The sequence below is a fragment of the Dromiciops gliroides genome, chromosome 3 (assembly GCF_019393635.1).
Source record: "Dromiciops gliroides isolate mDroGli1 chromosome 3, mDroGli1.pri, whole genome shotgun sequence".
In the NCBI taxonomy this organism is placed as follows: Eukaryota; Metazoa; Chordata; class Mammalia; order Microbiotheria; family Microbiotheriidae; genus Dromiciops; species Dromiciops gliroides.
In genome coordinates this window covers 653,927,628-653,948,282 of record NC_057863.1, presented here as the reverse complement: position 1 = coordinate 653,948,282, position 20,655 = coordinate 653,927,628, and the positions used below count along the sequence as shown (strand labels likewise).

At 41.3% G+C, this 20,655-nt stretch overlaps 1 protein-coding gene across 2 annotated transcripts; it reads right to left on the bottom strand.

Moving 5' to 3' along the window:
• Positions 1-6,316: 6,316 nt before the first annotated feature.
• LOC122750500 (gastrula zinc finger protein XlCGF26.1-like) lies at positions 6,317-16,988 on the bottom strand. 2 transcript variants are annotated; one of them, XM_043997241.1, is made up of 5 exons: positions 16,781-16,988; positions 14,463-14,554; positions 11,063-11,189; positions 9,767-9,862; positions 6,317-8,927 (listed from the first exon to the last, which is right to left on the bottom strand). In XM_043997241.1, the coding sequence occupies exons 2-5, from the start codon at positions 14,493-14,495 to the stop codon at positions 7,243-7,245; spliced, it is 1,941 nt and encodes a 646-aa protein (XP_043853176.1). In that variant the 5' UTR covers positions 14,496-14,554; positions 16,781-16,988; the 3' UTR covers positions 6,317-7,242. The 2 variants fall into 2 exon arrangements, with proteins under 2 accessions (XP_043853176.1, XP_043853175.1); XM_043997240.1 differs by having other exon boundaries at positions 16,796-16,988.
• Between the last annotated feature and the right edge of the window lie 3,667 nt (positions 16,989-20,655).

Here is a 20,655-nt window from a genome sequence, read left to right as displayed (position 1 = left end):
TTTGTCTATGTCCCTTTCTGAATCTTCTTCTGCTCTTCTATTTTTTCAAATGTCTCTTTTTTTGCATCACTATTACTCTGTCACACTCCTCCCCAGCAACTCTTCCACAAATAAAAACCCTTTTTTCTCACCAAAAATACAATCAACCAATGCTTTGTATTTGGTGGTATCTGAGAAAGTGTGCCTAATTCTATACATATAGCCCATCTTTCTAGCAAGACTGATGCTTCATCATCAATCTAGAGTCATGATTGGTCTTTGCATTGGACAAATTCTTCTTTTAAAGTTGTCCTTTACAATGTTGTAATCAGGGGAGCAGCTAGATGGCGCAGTGGATAGAGCACTGGCCCCGGAGTCAGGAGTACTTGAGTTCAAATCCGACCTCAGACACTTAACACTTAGCTAGCTGTGTGACCCTGGGCAAGTTACTTAACCCCAATTGCCTCACTTAAAAACAAAACAAAACAAAAACAAAAACAAACAAAAAAACAATGTTGTAATCAGTGTAGTGGCACAACAGATATAACTGGACTTGAAATTGGAAAGATACTTTCTCACTTAGTAGTTGTGGGACCTCAAACATGTTACTTCACCTCTCTGCTTGTTTCCTCATCAGTAAAATGAGGATAATCTCACCTACTTCTAAAAGTTGTTGTGAGGATTGAATGAGATACATACATATATGTATGTGTGTATTCATGTATATATATATATATGTGTATACACACATGGCATTTGCAAATGTTAAAAGTTTATGTAAATACTACATATTATTACGCTGCATCAATTGTTCTTCTGGTTCTGTTCACTTTGTTCTGGTTTTTCCCCTCCTTTTGTTTTTTCTATTCTGATCTTAACAAACACCAACTAAAATGAGCTCTGTCACATAATGATGATTATAGTATTTCTATAACATAAGGTTTGTAACCTTACATATACATAGTAGCACAATATTATTGTGTCTATATTTTATCTTTATTTACATTTTATCTTTATTTTAATCATTATTATACATATAGCATTTTCTTTCATACATAGTAGAACATGGTGTTACACACATCTTATTTTATCATGATTAAACAGATATCATTTTATCATACACAGTAGAACAGAAAAAACATGAAAGGTGAATCTGTTATATACAGCTCAATTTCTTTTAAAATATATTTCTATAATAAATTGAATATGGGGGGCAGCTAGGTGGCATAGTGGATAAAGCACTGGCCTTGGATTCAGGAGGACCTGAGTTCAAATCCGACCTCAGACACTTGATACTGACCCTGGGCAAGTCACTTAACCCTCACTGCCCTACCAAAAAAATTGAACACAGAATTCTTAGAGTTACTTTTGTCTGTGAGTCCTTCTGGCTTTCTGTTCTCTGTGCATTTTAGACATGTTTACTTTTTTTTTTTTTACATTGCCTAAGTTTCATTCTTCATCCCTCCATTTCACCTCCTGAAGAGCCATCCCATTTAACTAAGAACATTTTTTAACAAACAAAAAGGATGAAAAGAAAAATCAGCAAAACCAATCAATACATTGAAAAAATATGAAAACATTCAGTCTTCCACACAAGGGATCTCCCATTCCTCTAAAATCTCTTCTTTGGAGCCATGATTATACTTTATCATGTTGCAACATTCATTCTCAATTGTTTTGTGGTTATTCTTCCAGTTTACATTGTTGTATCCAGCTCTGTTAGGAAGTTTTAAAACATTTGTTCCTTGACATCAAACATAAATCAGCCTCCTTTGAACTTTTACCCATTAGTCATACTACTACCCTTTGGGGCCAAATAGTACATGCTGGAGTGTTTTCTCTTGTCAAGGACAGTGCTTGATATTCTCCACTCTGGAAAATATTCCATAATTGCCTCAAAGTGGTTTTAAAAATGTTTTCTGTAATTGTAATTAATCTATTTATACTTTGCATTATTTTCTAAATGTTATTTTACTATTGTAAGGAATTAATTGTGATTTGGGGTTTTCATAACCCTATCTTTGCTTCATTATGGTCAGACTGAAAAAAATGTAAGCTTGAGAAGCCTGAAGGAAGATAGGTGTGTACTTTGGGAGATAATTGAACAAACAAGAGGAACTCTGACCACAGGGAACATTTATTGAAACTAAATAACTAGCCTTTCTCTAATAGTTTTCCCATGCCAGATTATAATGGGGACAGCCCATGTGGGTGTGCTGAGCCAATTGGAGACTCAACATCGCTAAGAACCACCCCTCCACTTCTGGTGAGAGAGTGAGTTAGATACAAGGGAGATTCAGTTACAGGGATTAAAGATATAGTTAAACGGTGGTTAGAGAGGGTTTTGAAGGAAATGGGGAAGGAAGGCAGACATTTAGAATCGCTGCTGGTGTTTGACCTTCAGACAAAAACAGAAGAGACTGCACAGCCAATTCTCCTTAAAGCTGCAGATTTCAGGTGTTGGTGAGTTTGTATTTTCCTTCAGGAGCTAGCTGGGCGGAAGGCAGGTTCATGTGCCTGGGGCCTTTTTACCCCAGAGATTTATACATTGTTTCTAGTTCTATTAATCTCACTTGTGTGATTCAGATATTGTTTTAAATTTGTTCCCATTAATAAACCTGTTTTGTTTTTGAAAGAGGCTGTTTCTTTTCTTACTCAACATTAAGACGAGCTGCCCAATTAACTCTTCCCATACTAAATATGGCCCTTACAATGTGAATATAAATTACTTTTCCAGTTTTATGGCATCTTAAGAATGTTATTCAATATTATTATTTTTCTCTGTTGAATGTTGTTCAGCTTTATTTATTCTCTTTGTTATTCTAATTGGTTTAAAAAAAAAAAAGACTGGCCAATGGGACAGGCTAGAGAAATTCAGAAATCAATGGAAATACCTAAATAATGGTGCATTGATTGAAACCAAAAAAAAGAATCACTATTAAAAATGTTAAGAATGAAGAACCTAGGAAACTATACACAATGACTACAACAATATAAAAGGAAACACAACATGTAATTATATTGCCCAGACGGGCTCAGAGTAAAGAAAATGCACCCTGTCCCTCCCTTTTTAGCAGACATGGGGAGACTTTGGGTATGGAACATTATATATAATCAGAAAAAGTTAATATGTTAGTTGGTTTTATTGAACTATTTCCCCTCTGCCCTTGTTTATTCTTGGTTTAAAAGGATGACTCATTAGGAGGTAAGTTATACTCAAAATAAAGGTGACATGAAAATAAATAAAATATTATTTCAAAAGAAAAATTCTGGAAATGTTGGATAATATGGAGAAAAAAATTCAATTCCACATTTATATCATATACCACAATAAATTCCAAATTAACCCATGAATTCTGTTTTTGTATTCATTTAACTAGGTATAAAACAGTTATATAAATACATATACATGCATATATGTATAAGTACATTATAGATATATGCATAGAAAAATATTAAGGAAAAAGTAGGTTATTATCATTAATGTTGAAAAGAGGTCATTTGTTCTATTGCTTCAATACTCAAGAATTTCAAAGGCAAGGCTAATTGATTTAATTATAGAAAAAAATTATGTATGGTGGATAAAGAATGTGAGTTGTAGGATTTTCTGGGAACTGATACATCTGTAAGAAAAAAACTGTCTTAAATGAATGAAGGGCTTAAAGTATGGACATTTAATGCAAAATCCAAATAGGTATAAATACTTTTAAATAAATGTAGGGAATCACCAATATATAGGACACAAACACACTGATGAGTTACAATCTCATCACTATTAAAGGGGTAAAAAATAAGAGACTAGATGTAATGTCAGTAGGATTAAGGGGAAAACTAGGACCTTGCTAAATACCTCAAAGCATGCAATATATTTGAATGACAATCTGGCAATATGTTCCAAGAGGCACAAAACTGGCCATATTCTTGGACCTAGTAATCCCACTAGGCATATGTCCAAAAGAAAAAAGGACATCTGTGAAAAGATATATACATATACACACATCCATACACACACACATATATACACATATGTATATATACATGTATATTATATATTTTATATATACATACACACATAATGTTACAGTTGTAAACAAGCTCGCTTTTATTTTACAAACCAGCAAACAAAGGCTTATCAAATAAGCCCTGACATCTTAGCTATCCAGTGTTTACCAAATGACAAATCTGAATAAAGCATTATGGCATACCTACAGATAACCTCCAGCATGAATTTAAGGATGAGTTGGCATTTATATCTTACTTTAAAACTTAAGTGCATTCTGTCTCCAATCTCATTTGATCCTTGCAACATACTGTGAGGTATGTATTACAATTATTAGAGACAACAAAACTAAAGTTCAGAGAAGTAAATTGTCTTGACCATGGTCATGCAGTTAATAAATGTCTGAGGCTGGATTTGAACTCAGGTCTTCTTGGCCCGACGTTCAGCATTCTATCCACCATGCCACTGGTTGCTCACAATTCCAAGATAATATCAATGGGATTTCTCTCTAATATAAACTTTCTGATGTGTAAGGAGTCATGGTTGAAGGATTTATGATATTTCTCTCCAATATTTTTCTCTTAAGAGGCAAGGTTGCACAGTGGTTAGAGGAAAAGCCCTAGAGTCAGTCTGGGTGACTGTGATGGATCAGCTGCTAAAATTCTTAGTGCCCCAAGCAACTCTCTAACACTGTAAGTTACATGAGCTGACAATTTCCTTTGGAGAAGGGAGTTCCCTATATCTGAAGAGATCATAAATTTAGAGGAAGTTTATCTCATGTTCCCTAGGCATCTGCTCTCTGGCTGCAGACTTCCTCACCTTCCTTACATTTGAAAGCCTTTCTTATGATCTTTAAGGTCTGACTTGGTGGCACAGTGGATAGAGTGCTGGGTCTGAAGTCAGGAATACCTGAGTTAAGATCCAATTTCCGATACTATGTAACCCAGGGTAAATCACTTAAACTTTTGTCTGCCTCAGTTTCCTCAATTATAAAGTGAAGATAATTATAGCATCTAGTTTCCAAGGTTGTTGTGATAATCAAATGAGATAACTGTAAAGCACTTAGCACAGTGCCTGGAACATAGTAAGCACTATATAAATGTTAGCTGTTATTTCCTTGTAGTTAGCAGTATTTTCCCATTCATTATAGTCAGAATCCCTTCCATGCCAATAAAGAGTGGCTCACAGAATCGCACAATTTCAGAAGTCAAAGGGACCTCATCAGGCATCCAGGCCAACCTCCAGCTCCAAAAGAAATAACCCTATAATCTATATACTGAGTGTTCGTTCATCCTTTGCATGAAAACCTCAAATGAAGGGAAATCCACTAATTCTCAAGGAAGCCTATTCCAGTTAGGATTGTTCTAATTGTTAGTAAATTTTCCCACACTTATAGCTCAGTAGCATGTGAAAAACTGATAAAACTCTCCTTCCTTCTCTGATGATCTTCTCCCTTTCCTCCTGTCAAGGACCTATTTTCTAAGAATTTTAGAGTTCAAAGGGACCTCAGCTTCATCTGGAAAAGGAAACTCTTGCTGTCATATAGTAGACAAATAGTCATTCAGTCTCTGCTTGAAATACTCTAAGGAAGAACCCACAAATTACTAAGGCAACTCATTACCATTTATTTCATTTTAGGACAGCTCTAATTATTCAGAAGCTTTTTCTACATCTTTACAACTTTTAACCATTCCTGTTGTTTTGGGCCTCTGGGATTGGCAAAATGGGTGATGTTTAGATTAGAGAAAATAAGACCCTGGGGCAGCTAGGTGGTACAGTGAATAAAGCACTGGCCCTGGATTCAGGAAAACCTGGGTTCAAATCCAGCCTCAGATACTTGAGACTTACTAGCTGTGTGATCCCATGCAAGTCACTTAACCCTCATTTCCCCGCAAAGAAAGAAAGAAGGAAAGAAAGAAAGAAAGAGATAAAATAAGATCCTGTGAGAGGTAGGAGTAGGGGGTGGGGGTAGTGCAATGGATAGACGTTGCAGAGGCAAATTTTGGCCAAATGTAAAGAAAAATATCTTATTAATTACCACAAAAAGGTGGGATTATTGCCTCAAGAGAGACTCAGCTCTTCCTCACCAGAGGTCTCCAAGCAAAGGTTTGTAAGGTGCTGCACAAGGGATTCATGGTTAGGTAGATGGTCATTAAAGTGAGACTAATTCAAATTCTATGACCCAATAAATTCCCTAATATTCATTAAGAGATGATTTGTTGCTGAAGTCATTCTCTGTTTCATTATACTCATAAGGTTCCTCTCCAACATTGATTTTCTGGTGGTTCATAAAGATTGAATTGTTTGTGAATACTTTCCCACATTTTTTACCCAGTGTATTTCCTATAATTTTCTATTCCATTCAGTAGAATATAAGATCTCTGAAGGCTGAAACGGTTTCCATTTTTAGCTTTGTATTCCAAATGCCTAGCAGTGTCTTGAACATAGGAGCTTTATAAATATATGTTGAATGAACCCTAAAGGATGAATGGCTGTTGAAGACTTTATGAAAGAATTTCTCTCCAGCAGATGTTATCTTACATGTACTAGAGTTTCCCTTACTTATAGAGGTTTACCCACATTCACTGTATTCATAGTATTTTCTCCAGTATAGACACTCCAATGCTAAGATCCAATCCAATAAGGATTTATTAACCACCTAGTATGTACAAGGATACAAAGATAAAATAAAAGATAGTTCCTGCCCTCAGAGCTCACATGCTACTGGTGGAAAATATCATATACTGAGAGAAAAAATATAGATAGATAAATCCATCTATCCATATCTATCTAATGAGAGAGAATTTGAGGCAAGCTCTACTGACTATGGGGAGCAGAAAAAGCTTTCCACAGGACATACACTAAGCCTTAAAGGACACCAGGGATTTTAAAAGGTAGAGGAGAGAATATTGGTGACAGCCTATGAAAAGGCAAGGAGGGGTGTGTGTATGTGTGTGCGTGTGTGTGTGTGTGTGTGTGTGTGTGTGTGTGTGTGTGTGTGCGCGCAGGAGGAATGGATATTGAAATTCAGAGTTGAGGAAGCAGCAAGCAGGCCAGTTTGGAAGGTAGAGCTCAGAAAGAGAGCAATGTGAAATAAGCCTAGAAGGGTAGGTAGAAATCAGATTCTTAAGAACTAAAAAATAAGTTGGTGCTTCAGGCCTTTCCACATTTATTACATTCAATGGGCCCCTCTGCTGCATGAAATTTTCAATGAATTGTAAGGCTTATGGTATAGGTAAAAGCTATCCCCATTAATCCCTGTTTTATATTCTCTCTCCAGTATGAACTCTTTCATGCTTCCTTAGAGACGAGCTAGTTCGAAAGGTCTTCCCACATTCATTACATTCAAAGGGTTTCTCTCCAGTATGAATTCTCTTATGTACACTAAGGTTTCCCTTTTGTATGAAGGCTTTTCCACACTCAAGACATGTAAAAGGTTTTTCTCCAGTATGAAGTCTTTGATGTTTCCTAAGGGATGAGCTTTGGTTGAAGGCTTTCCCACATTCACTACATTCAAAGGGTTTCTCTCCAGTGTGAATTCTCTTATGTTCAGTAAGTCTTCCTCTTTCTATGAAGGCTTTCCCACACTCACTGCACACAAAGGGTTTTTCTCCAGTATGAGTTCTGTGATGCTTCCTAAGCGATGAGCTTTTACAAAAAGTCTTCCCACATTCATTACATTCAAAAGGTTTCTCTCCAGTATGTATTCTTTTATGTACACTAAGGTTTCCTTTTTCTATGAAGGCTTTCCCACACTCGTTGCAAGTAAAGGGTTTCTCTCCAGTATGAATTCTCTGATGTCCCCTAAGTGATGAGCTTTTGCTGAAGGCTTTCCCACATTCATCACAAGCAAAAGGTTTCTCTCCAGTGTGAATTCTCTTATGTTCAGTAAGTCTTCCTCTCTCTACAAAGGCTTTACCACACTCATTGCAAACAAAGGGTTTCTCTCCAGTATGAATTTTCTCATGTCCTTTAAGTGATGAGCTATTGCTAAAGAATTTCCCACACTCATTACATTTGAATTGTTTTTCCTCAGTATAAAGTTTCCATTGCTCTTTAAGGGATGCACTGAAGGCCTTTCCACAATCTTTACACTCAAAGGGTTTCTCTCCTGCATGAAGTGTCTGAAATTCAGTAAGTTTTCCTTTCTCTATGAAGACTTTTCCACACTCATTACATACAAAGGGTTTGCTTCTTGCATGAATTTTCTGATGTCTGCTCAGTGATGAGTTTTGCCTGAAGGTTTTCCCACATTCATTACATGCAAAAGGTTTCTCTCCTGTATGAATTCTCTGATGTCTCTTCAATGATGAGCTTTTGCTAAAGTATTTCCCACATACAGTACATTCAAAGGGTTTCTCTCCTTTGTGAATTCTCTTAAGAACAATAGGTTTTCCCCGCTGTATGCAATCTTTTCTAAATTCATTGTGTACAAAAGGTTTTACTCCACCATAAATTTTCTGACATCCTCTGATGGATGGCTTTTTGCTTAAGGCTTTTCCACAATCATTCCATTCGCATGTCTTTTCTCCAATAAGTTTTTTATGATATTGAATAAGGTCAGAGTGGAAGCTAAAAGACTTCCTGGATTTGTTGAACTTCCAACGTTTCTTACTTGAGGAGGTTTTAGGACATTTAAGAATGCCTGAATACTGCTTGGAGCTCTTTGCATGGACAAAAGATTTAAAGAGACCATTCTCTGTTGCAGTTCTTTGTTGTGTAGCAAGGACTGACCCCATGCTGAAATTTTGCTCAAACGCATTACATTCACGGATGACTATCACTGGCTTGGATTTCCTCTCTTGATGGTCTTTCTGCTTTCTGACATCATATTTCCAGCCTTCTCCTAAATTGCAATTCCAAGGATCATCCTTTGTGAGTCTCAAAAAACTATCGTCCTCTGGAAGAGCCTCCTTGCATTTGCCCCTCATCTCCTGATTAAGAGAATCTGAAGAAAACAACAAAAAAAAGTCTCAATAGCTACTGTTTCCCATTGGGAAAAAAAAATCTGCTTTTTGCAACTTTTGTACTGTATCCTCCATGAAGGACCAATGAGCAAAAAAAATAAAGAAAATTGGTAAGGGTTTGGGAACCACATCATGCTAAGACATAGGAAATCTACTCATTCTCCTCCCCTTAGCCCCTTGAATTACAATGAAAGAAAGAGAGACAGCAGGATGACATGGGAAAACATTGAAGGATCTGGAGTCAGAAAATCTGTGTTCAAGTCTCACTTCTGACACTTATGTGCCCCCTCTCAGGAGGGTCAAGCAAAAGTAGATGTTAGACACTGGAAAAAAAGAAGTAAAGAAACCTGCAGCCAGGAAGGATAAAGAACAATGCCTTGAAAACAATAGTCATTTAATCAATGGCTGTTTAAATGGAATGAAACAGGAAAAAATAATGAACATGGGCAGGCAAGGATGGGATAGAAGTTCAGGATGGGAAAGAGTTCAGATGAAAATACTAATTAATTGGAGAAAAGGGACAGTTATTTCTGAGACTGGACACCTTCTCAGAATCATATTTTTAAATGCAAAAGATAAAATACAGATTCCAAAGGAAACCATTTATATTAAAATACAATTATCAAGCTATTTAGGAAAAATGAAGTACACAGGCCCCAGGTTAAGAACTCCTGCACTATATTATTAAAAACTTATCCAAGGCTTGGGGGCCTTCAGAAGGACAGCAAATTGGCCAGCATTTCACAGGGGCTGTCCCCTGACTAAAGAGCTGGGCTGTTGCTTGAAATGAATCCTGGCTGGCTGGTTATCACTCACTTACCCGGCCAAGCGCCTCTTGGGACTTCTGCCCCTGGCATCAATGGTGCTTCACCATTCTCCAACTGGGAGATCACATCTGACTGGAAAACCAGAAGACCTGCTCCCGGGTAAAGAAAAGAGATATATCACCAGGTAATTTTCAGTGAATAATAACCATAACTCCTCCCACTTGTTCAGTGCTTTAAGGTTTGCAAAGGACCCTACATCCATTATACCCCATCTGCTCTGCTGCCGCCCATAAGGACCATGGAAACTTTCCATCTGACTTGCAGCTGAAATCTACCATATTCATCAGCAATTCCTTGAGAGAAGGGCCTTTTCTATTTGAACCCCCCTAGTGCTTAGCACAGTGTTTTGCAGTTAGAAAGCACTTAATAAAGACATCCTTGATTCATTCACTATCTCATTTGATCCTCACAACCCTGATCCTATTAGGATCCTCATTTTACAGATGAGGACACTGAAGCTCACAGAGATGAAAGGCCTTCCCAAGACTGTATAGTTAGTAACATGTGAGGTGGAATGAGGGAATAAATGGGGAGCATAAATATTAGTTCTCGACTCTAGACAAGGGTTTTTCGCCTTTTGGGAGCATCATGGGTGCCTCTGTCTGGTGAAGCTTATGGATCCCCTCATCAGAATCATGTTTTGAAATGCATCAAACAAAATACATAGGAAACCAATTATATGGAAAAACGATTATCTATCTATCAAGTTATGTGTGTATGTGTTTTATAAACAAAGACATATAAAAACAAGTTCATGGTTAAGAATCTGGATGATTTAGAAACCTCTCTTCTCCATTCCTTGTGTTCTTAAATATTCCTGGAAACCAAACCAGACCCTGTTGGTGGCAGGCGCAATGCTCTAATGCAAGTAAGGCTAATTGTTCCTTAAAAAGTTCTGAAACCATCCTTAAGACATGGTGAGCTCAGGGCATTAAAGGTTCAGGCTGCTGGCATCACTGCCTGGGTACAAAGCAGCCACAAGAGGGCTCTGGTGCCCGTCTGGTTGGTGGATAAGGATGGGTGAGTCAGGCAAGGGAGATTCTCTCCACTGAATCAATCTGAAGTGTACAGGTGCCTAGCCTAACTGAATATTCTGAATATCCTTCTCCTGCTATAGCTTAGTAAGAATGACCCATACTTTCTATTAGTACACTACCTAGCTGACTAGCCCAAGTCAGGCCCAGCCTAGAACAAGAGGCAACCAGTTCAAAAACCCCATAGCCTTTTTCAAGTAAAATGCATACTAGCCCCCAGAGATTTGGTGATTCCCAGAAAAAAGCTGTCCTTACCCAAGGACACGAGGTTCTGATAGTTCTCCAGCATCACATCCCGGTACAGGTCTCTCTGAGCTGAGTTCAGATGCCTCCACTCCTCCCTTGTGAAGTCCACGGCCACATCTCTGAAAGTCACTGATTCCTGAAACAGCAAATATCTTCCTGCTCACTATGGGAAAGTTCCTCATATGGGCCTCAGAGGAGAAATGAAGTGGGCAGGATGTATAGATCTTGTGGCACTGAGGTCTTGGAAGGGGCAGTGTCAAATATTTAGTAGCACTTACTTAGCATCACCTGGTGATTGAAACTGCAGCCCATCAGGTGTTCGACTTACAAACCATGACCCAACGTGAGCCCCAAGGGAATCACAAACTGTACTGTTAAACACTACTAACCATAAGTTAATAGAATCAACCTGTAGATCTCATACATATGAGATAACACTGACATCAATAATCTCACCAGAGATATGATTTTCCAAATAGCTATGGCACAGCAATAACTCTCTAACTGTGCCAAATCTGTGGTAGAATTACTCAGGAGACAAGGAACAAATGGCATATTAAAGGAGGGGGTATTCTCCCCAGTTCCTGTCACTAATATGACCCTGATTTCTGGGCCAAACCACTGCTTCTCTTATTCAAGATGCCACAATACAGATTTTTCTCCCAGTTAACCTCAATATAAAGCACAACCTACCTCCCATTCAGAACAACAGGCTAGGTGCTTGGGGATTCACAAAGAGCAAAGGAAACATGGTCCCACTTCTCATGTAGCCCACTATATGCTACAGAGATACCATACATCTGCATGTGTGCATAAACATACCCCCACACCCACACACAAATAGATAAGAGCAGAAATAAAAACAAGTACTTTGCAAGTTCCAAGGGAAAAGCATTGCTGAATAGATTTCAAAGGAACAGGGGTGTGATTTCAGGGAAAAGTTCACAGAATCTAAGTGGGCAGAGATAAAAATGAAAACAAGACCATCAGGGTTAAGTGACTTGCCCAGGGTCACCAGACTAGTATCTAAGGCAGAATTTGAACTAAGATCCTTCTGACTCCAGGACCAGTGGTGTTTTAATACCAGTAACAGCCATTTTTATAGTCCAACAAACTGGAAACGATGTGGATGATTCAAATGAGGAATGGCAGAACAAAGTTGTATATGAATGTAATGGGAAATTACGGTTCAGTAAGAAACAAGTAGGAGGAATTCTGAGGAACGTGGCCAGATCCATATGAAGCGATGCTTTGCTAACTATTGTCCTCTCTTTTCTCAACTCCTTGAAAAGGGCACCTACAAGAGGCACCACCACTTTCTCTCTCCTCTTTCTCCTCCTAATTCCTCACAATCTGGCTTCTGACCTTATCATTCTACCAAAACTTTTCTTTCCAAAGTTACGAATGATCTCTTGATGGCCAATCCTCATTCTCCTGCAACCTCTCTGCAGTCTCTGACCCTCATGATCCCTCTCTCCTGATACTCTTCTTCCTTCTGGGCTGCTGGGAAACTACTCTCTACCTATCTAACCCTTCCTGTCTCCTTTGCTGGCTCCTCCTCTACATCATGCCCTCTACCTGTAGGTGTTCCTCAGGTTTCTGTTCTGGCTCCCCTTCCCTTCCCCCTCTAGGCTAATTCCCGTGATGATCTCATCAGCTTCCATGGATTGAGCTGCCCCCTCATATTTTTTTTAAAGAAAAGATACAGAGGAAAGGAGAGGAGCTGTAGGCATGGAGAAAGATAAATGTTATCTCAATGTTCAAAAAAAAAAAGAGAGCAAGGAGTATGCAAACCCCAGGTCAGAAGATGTGCCTCTGATTCCTAACAAAACCCTAGAGCATGTTATTAAAAAGACAGTGCATGGGGCAGCTAGGTGGTGCAGTGGATAGAGCACCGGCCCTGGAGTCAGGAGGACCTGAGTTCAAATCCGGCCTCAGACACTTAACACTTACTACTGTATGACCCTGGGCAAATCACTTAACCCCAACTGCCTCAACAACAACAACAAAAAAAGACAGTAAATTGGTCACAAAGATCTAGCATGGCATCAGTATCATCAAAACCACCCCAGCTAACATTTAAATAGCACTTTAAGGTTGCCAAAGTGCTTTATGGAAATATTATTTCATATGATTTCCACAACAGCCCTGGGATGTACACTAACCCTGTATTACAGATGAGGAATGGAGCCAAGCAGAGGTTAAATGACTTGCCCAAGGATACACATTTAGTTGGTGTTTAAGGCCAGATTTGAACTCAGCTCTTCCTCACTGCAGGACCAGGCCTCCACTCAGTGTGTCCCAAGAACAATGCCTGCCAGAATCATCTCACTTTCTTTTTCAACAGTGACAGGGCCAGTGCCCAGGAGAACGCTGTAGGTGTTCACCCACAGGGACACCTGCCATTTGTCTGAGATATGAGCTTAGCACTTGGTGACATCATTCATGCTATGTGTTTGGAAGTGCTGGAGCACACAGTGACAGCAATATTGTAATGATAATCAGCTGTGCAGGACTTGGCTACTCTGAGCAATACAATGATCCATGACAATTCCAAAGGACTCAGGATGAAAAATGTTCTCCATCTCCAGCTAAAGAACTGATGGATGCGGACTGCCGAATGAAGCATATTTTTTCCACTTTTTTTCCCCACTCTTCATATTTTTCTTGCTTTCCCCCCCCATAACATGGCTAATATGGATAAAGAAATTGGGGCACAGCAAAAAAGAAAAAAAGTAATCTACTCTCTGATTACACTAGAGAGCCTGGGATGCCCTCAGCCGTCACAGCCAGGATAATACATGTGCATATCCAGCAGAGTCGATGTGGGACTTACTAAAACCATATAATTTTGGCTGAACATGTGCGTAGCTATAAGTACCACTTGAGGGTTACCATTATTTGTATTTGTCTTCTTTTTGTTTCTTCTTTGTATTTCCAAGTGATGTATAAGCGAGGCATTAATAAAATGTTATAAGGGGGAAAAAAGGAATAGTTGAAGCAACGTGGGTCACAACACACTTACATAGTACACACAGTACATTTAGATAGATTTGGAACTGGTTAAGTAGCTAGACCCAAGGGGACGTCACTCTGAAGGAGGCTCGAGAGCAACACCTCCGAGATCTATGCTAGGCCCTGTGTCACACAAAAACAAAAAAGAACATCCCCTTACCCTGCAGGGTATCAGAAATACTCCACTATTCACCTGTCCAAGCCTTGGCTTCCCCATGTGGTAAATAAAGGGGTTGGACAATGTAAGGCTCAGAAGAGAGCCGTCAGAGTCTTCTGGGGGGCTGGGGTCCCTGACGGGGACCTGGCTGACCAGGAAAGATCCAGGACAAAGGGAAGCAAAGTGTCCCCACTCTGAGAAGGAAGATGGCATCTCGGCAGAGATACAATGACTCACCTGGGAGCTGGCGGGCAGCAGTGAGGATGCCATTCCTTCCTCCCCTTTCTCTCTGCTCCTCTCTTGAAGGGCAGTGTCTTGAGAAAGCAGATCTGTGGAACAAGAAAGAGGTCATGAACGACAATTTTGCCAGAGCAGAATTACCCAGATGCCAACAGGCCATGAGCCCCATGGGTCCTGTAGAGGGCTAAAGGGAGCCTTGTGAGTGGCCCCAAATCTGAGAAAGGGCCCATCAGTAATACTCAGGGCCTAAAAGTCGGACTCCCAACAGGCGCCATAGGACACTGCTCTGGTCTGGGAGCCAGGAAACACAGCCAGGCTCTGGTCACAGCCCTGCTGCCCATATGCTGTGTGGCACTGCATACAGAACTCAACCTGGCTGTGACTCAGTCGCCTCTTCACTTTACAAAGAAAAAGATTTTCATTCCTTTCCCTAATCCCCAGGATTCATAAGGAATCCATCTTGTCATTTGGAGAAAGCCTAATTCACCACCTCTCCTATCAGGGATATAGTGTGGACCCATGTACTTACTCATCAAACGTTCACTAAATGCCTACTGTGTGCGTTATTGCACTGGGCTCTGGGCATACAAAGATAAGGAGACAGGCCCTGCCCTTCTTACACACTTCCGTGACATTTCCATAGAAAATCCAACACAGAACAAAGTAATTGCCAGGTGGGGGACACTGACAACTTGGGGGCTCCGATGGAACTGGCACAAACCTAGGAGGGAGGGGCCCTGGCTTCTAGTTTCCCTCCCAAGTACCTTTGCCTCTGGGAGCCTCAGTTTCTTCATCTGCTCTACCAGCCCCCAGATACTTGTGAAGGCAAACTGAAATCACAGAACTGAAAACATTTTGGCAAGTCAGCTTGATGGACCGAAGTCAGCCTGGAAGGCCAATGCTATTACACAGAGGGCCACAGCAATTTTCCACCCAAGAGTTGGGCTTCAGCTCACTCAATCAGCTAGCACTTCTTCAGTGCCAAATCCACGGCTGACATGAAGTTGGAGAGCCTCTGCATGAGTGGTAATGGGTGAAAAAAAGATACCCGGTAACCAGACTTCTGGAATGAGTTCTGCAAAATAAGGAAGACTAGACAGAGGATCCCAGATGAGAAACTCTCTCTACCAATGCAGCTCAGATGTAGTCTTAGAGAAAGAACTGCCCCGAGAACTTGGCCCGGGACACGGAGCCCAAAGGTGTCAGAGGCCAGAAGTGAATCCAGGACTTTCTGGCTCCGTGGCCAGCTCAAAGTACTGGGCCATGCTGCATGTCTACACATCCCACTTCTCCTAAAGCCCGACTGTGGAAAGGAGGAGGGAGGGAGAATCACACAGCCACCAAAGCAGAACTTGAGCCTCCCTGTTCTGAGACCTTCTCTCTTTCCAGTCCTCCACACTACTTTTTTTACCTTCTTTTTATAGATGAGGAAAATGAGGCTCAGAAATGTCGAGTGATTTGTCCAAGATCACACAAATGTTGTAGACAGGATTTGAACACAGGGCTTTTTTGACTCTAGGTTCAGTACCCAGAATAATGCTATGGATAGTGCAATTGGTCTTGGAGGCACAAAGTCCTGAGTCAAATTCCAACCTTGGACTCTTACTAGCTGTGTGACCCTGGGCCAGTTTCTTTAACTGTATAATGGGGGTAATAATAGCACCTACCTCATAGGGTTGTTGTGAGAATCAAATAAGATAATATGTGTAAAGCACTTTACAAACCTTAAAGCTATATAAATGTTAGCAATGATGATGATGATGATGGGCAATATGATTTTGTTTTTGTTTTGTGGGGCAATGAGGATTAAGTGACTTGCCCAGGGTCACACAGCTAATACAAGTGTCAAGTGTCTGAGGTAGGATATGAACTCAGGTCCTCCTGAATCCAAGGCAGTGCTTTATCCACTGCACCACCTAGCTGCCCCCAATGGGCAATATGATTGTATGAGTGTGGCTACACTTTCTCCTTCTCTGTAACTCTGCTCTAAATGAGTGCTTGGCTTCATAAGGAATAATTCTCAAAGAGGCAAGCACTAACTAGAGAGGTCAGGGAAGGCTTCCTGTAGAAGGTCGCAACTAAGCTGTAACTTATAAGAAGGGAGGGAGGGAGGGAGGGAGGGAGGAAGGAAGGAAGGAAGGAAGGAAGGAAGGAAGGAAGGAAGGAAGGAAGGAAGGAAGGAAGGAAGGAAGGAAGGAAGGAAGGAAGGAAGGAAGGAAGGAAGGAAGGAAGGAAGGAAGGAAGGAAGGAAGGAAGACCGCACACAACCTGGGCCTGGACACCCCTCCCCCACCCCAAAGAGGCCCCTTCCCCACCTCTGACACACTCACGCGTGCACCCTCGGCCCGCGAGTCAGTGGGTGTTTCTGATTCTCTCGCAGGGGCCCAGCACCGTTAGCCGCGCGTGCGCACTGACTCCCTCTCCTCCTCCCTCACCCTTCGCAATGCCCCATGAACAATAGCCCCGAACCCCTGACCCCACAAAGAGGTGCGCTAAGAGCCCACAGAACTACGACTCCCAGAATCCCTCAGATTCCCAGGCGAACAGGGCCGGACGGGTCCTCGAAAGCCGAAAGGGCCCTGCGCAAGATCTTGCAGCTTTCCAAAGCACTCTGGGAAATGGAGTCGCGCAGCTCAAAGGATTCTGGGAAATGTAAGCCCGTGGGTAAAACTGCACAGGCGCATTGCGCAATGCTCAGGCATCTGAGCGGGGCACAAAGCGGGCAAACCCAACGTCTGAGGCGCTCAAAGAGCATGCACCGGGTGGGGCTTCGTGTTCCCCGATACCTCTTTCAGGAACGCCGATCTTATGTGACCACTGAGCCATGGCTGCCTGTCGCCAACCTTTGAGGGAATCCCTGCTGTGCCCTTGTATAAACCAGTTGTTAGCGGCGTTGTTCCCCAGCTGGATCGGATCCCACATTTTCTCCAGTCAGTCTCCAGCAAGCGGTCATCAGAGCCAGGGCTAAGCTGAGGCCACACAGACAAAAAGCGCACAGTCCTGGCCCCCATTTCTGCAATGCTGTCCCTCACCGCCATCTCCTCGCTGCCAGCCTGGCTTCCTTCCGGACTCAGCTGAAATCCACACAAAACCATGACTGATCCCTCTTTAAAAAAAGATAGATTGGGGCAGCTAGGTGGTGCAGTGGATAAAGCACCAGCCCTGGATTCAGGAGGACCTGAGTTCAAATTCGGCCTCGGACACGTGACACTTACTAGCTGTGTGACCCTGGGCAAGTCACTTAACCCTCATTGCCCTGGACCAAAAAAAAAAAAGATAGATTAGATAGATGAATGGATAGATAGATGATAGATAGATGGATGATAAATAAAATAAATACACATACATACTACCTTCAGGGTCTCAATTCTATCCTTCCCACTCCCACCTCTCTATCTGTTGAGAAAGCAAGAAAAACGAAACCATTACAAATATGTGAAGGCAAACAATATTCTTAATCCTCGTGCCTTCTATTGAATCTTTCCAACTTATCCTACATAGATCTTATTTGTAAAGATATTCACTCCTTGTCTCCCCAGTTAGACTGAACTCCTTGAGAGTAGGAACTGTCTTTTGCCTTTGTATCCTGTTTAGTACAGTGCCTGCCACATACAATAGTAGGGGTCCAGAGGGGGAAAAGTTTAGGAAGCCTGGACCTCACTGAATGCAGCTGGGAAGGCATGGGTGGCCTTGTACAAGGGGCATGGGTAGGGATTATTCATTTGATAAATGATTAATTGGACCCCTATTCCATTCACTATTAATCTGTTTGATATGATTCTACAGGGGTAGTGATTATAAATTCTGTATATTAGGCCCCAGAGCAGTAAACTGCAGATTGTAAGATCCTTTGTTTAATCACAGGAAGCTAACCAGAGGACCTCCACTCTTGTTTTTCCTTGTTATGGTGACCAAGACTAGCATGGCAGAGGTGATTCAGTGACACAGAAAGTCCCCCAGCTATTTTTTGTTGCCCCTCTATCCTGCATCAACCCTCTAATGCAAACATAGGGAGATGGCCATGAGCTTTTGGCTAATAAGTGATCTTGTTTGCTGACCTATGGCCAGCCTTTCTACCAGCCATCAGCCCACATAGATGTTCCCCCATCCATTTATCAGCCCAGCCCGTGGGTCTGCTCATAGGCTCCTGAAAGGTCTAGCTAAGTTTGTCAAGGTCTGCTCATTAGCCTGTTAATCAACTAATGGGATTCTGAATTTTGTGTAGACCCTCCTGGTGGATAAATGTGAAGAACTATCAAATAATGAGGCTCCATCTTTTTTTGTGCCTCTTCAGTATTATTTGGGTATCAAGCACTAAAGAGCTAAGCCCCTGGAGGAAGGGGCATCTCAGATCATGAGGAAGATGTGAGACCATCAGAGGGGGCCACGGACCCTTTAATAAAGTGCCGTTGGCTCAGAGCTCTGCCTCAGTTTCTTTGATTGTAGATGGGACATTTTTGCACCCCACAACCCTGTCCCACTTTCCTGCTTCCTTTTGTGTGTTGGCTATCCCTATTAGATTGTGAGCTCCTTGAGAGTAGGGACCGTCTTTCCTTTTATTAGTTGTATCCTCAGAGCTTAGTGCAGTGCTTGGCATATAGTAGGTCCTTAATAAACATTTATTGGGTTGGATGCCACTAAGGTTGCAGACTTGGATGAATGGGAAGGTGGTGTTGCACTTGACAGTTCCAGGCAAGAGGGGAGAATTTAGGGGAAGAGATAATGCATTTTATTTTGGATATATTTTTTCTTGAGATGCCTCCAGGACATCCAATTTCAAATGTCTGAAAAGCGGATGGTGATGTGGGATTGGAGTTCAGGTGAGACGCTAGGGATGGATATGTTTTGTTGTTGTTGTTAAGTTGTTTCAGTAGTGTCTGACTCTTCATGACGCCATTTTGGGGTTTTCTTGGCAACCATACTGGAATGGTTTGCCATTTCCTTCTCCAGTTCATTTTACAGATGAGGAAACTGAGTTAAACAGGGTTAGTGACTTGCCCAGGTTCACACAGCTAGTGTCTAAGGTTGAATTTGAACTCAGTTCTTTTTTTTTTTTTAGTGAGGCAATTGGGGTTAAGTGACTTGCCCAGGGTCACACAGCTAGTAAGTGTTAAGTGTCTGAAGCCGGATTTGAACTCAGGTACTCCTGAATCCAGGGCTGGTGCTCTATCCACTGCACCATCTAGCTGCCCCAAACTCAGTTCTTTCTGACTCTGGGCCTGGTGCTCTATCCACTGTACCACCTAGCTGCCCTGCTAAATTTATCTAGGGATTAGATATTGTTAAAGGCTAAAATTCTAGCTAAACTGTCTAAAATATCTAATGAGTGGTCACCAATAAATTATAAGCTTTAGCAAGAGTTAGGCTTTTAAGCATTTATTAAGGAGAATAAGAATTTGGTAAAGAGAAAGAGGAAGGCCTAGATTCTTCTATCTATTAAAGGGAGAGCGCATTTCTAGCTCCCTTCTCCACCAGCGTCCACAGGAAAGAGTCCCAGTCAGAGCACCAGGCTCCCCACTTCTTCCTCCCACAAGTAAACATCACTTCCTGATGCCAAAGACTCCTGGTCTTGCCCTCAAAGACCTTCACTTCATGGAGGAGCTTTTCTACAGTAAGTCTCCAGCAGGTGGCGTCATTCCACTCGTTACAATATTTAAACCCTACAAAGATTGGCCCATTTTTTGTTCATGTAGTGAAGCTTTAATTTTGTCAGAGAAAGGTGTTCATACTTCATAATGGGATCGTTCAGTATTAACTTCTTGTTAACACTTTAACACTTCCTTACTTTTGTTTTCTATGCCATTCATCTATAGAGTAGATTTGGGGAACTAAACCCCCCTACCTTCAAGGGAGACTGATGGACAAATACTTAACATGCTACTCTTGGCAAGCCAGGACAGCTAGGTGGCACAGTGGCTAGAGCACCAGGCTTGGCGTTAGGAAGACTCATCTCCTATTCAAATACAGCCTCAGACACTTAATAGCTCTATGACCTTGGGCAAGTCAATTAATTCTGTTGGCTTAGTTCGTCATCTATAAGATGAGCCAGAGAAGGAAATGGCAAACAACTCTAGTATCTTTGCCAAGAAAAACCCAAATAGAGTCATGAAGAATTGGGCAGGATTGGAATGACTAAACAGCAACATAGGCAAACCAGGAGAAATAGAAGGAGATGGGTTTACAGCAGGTC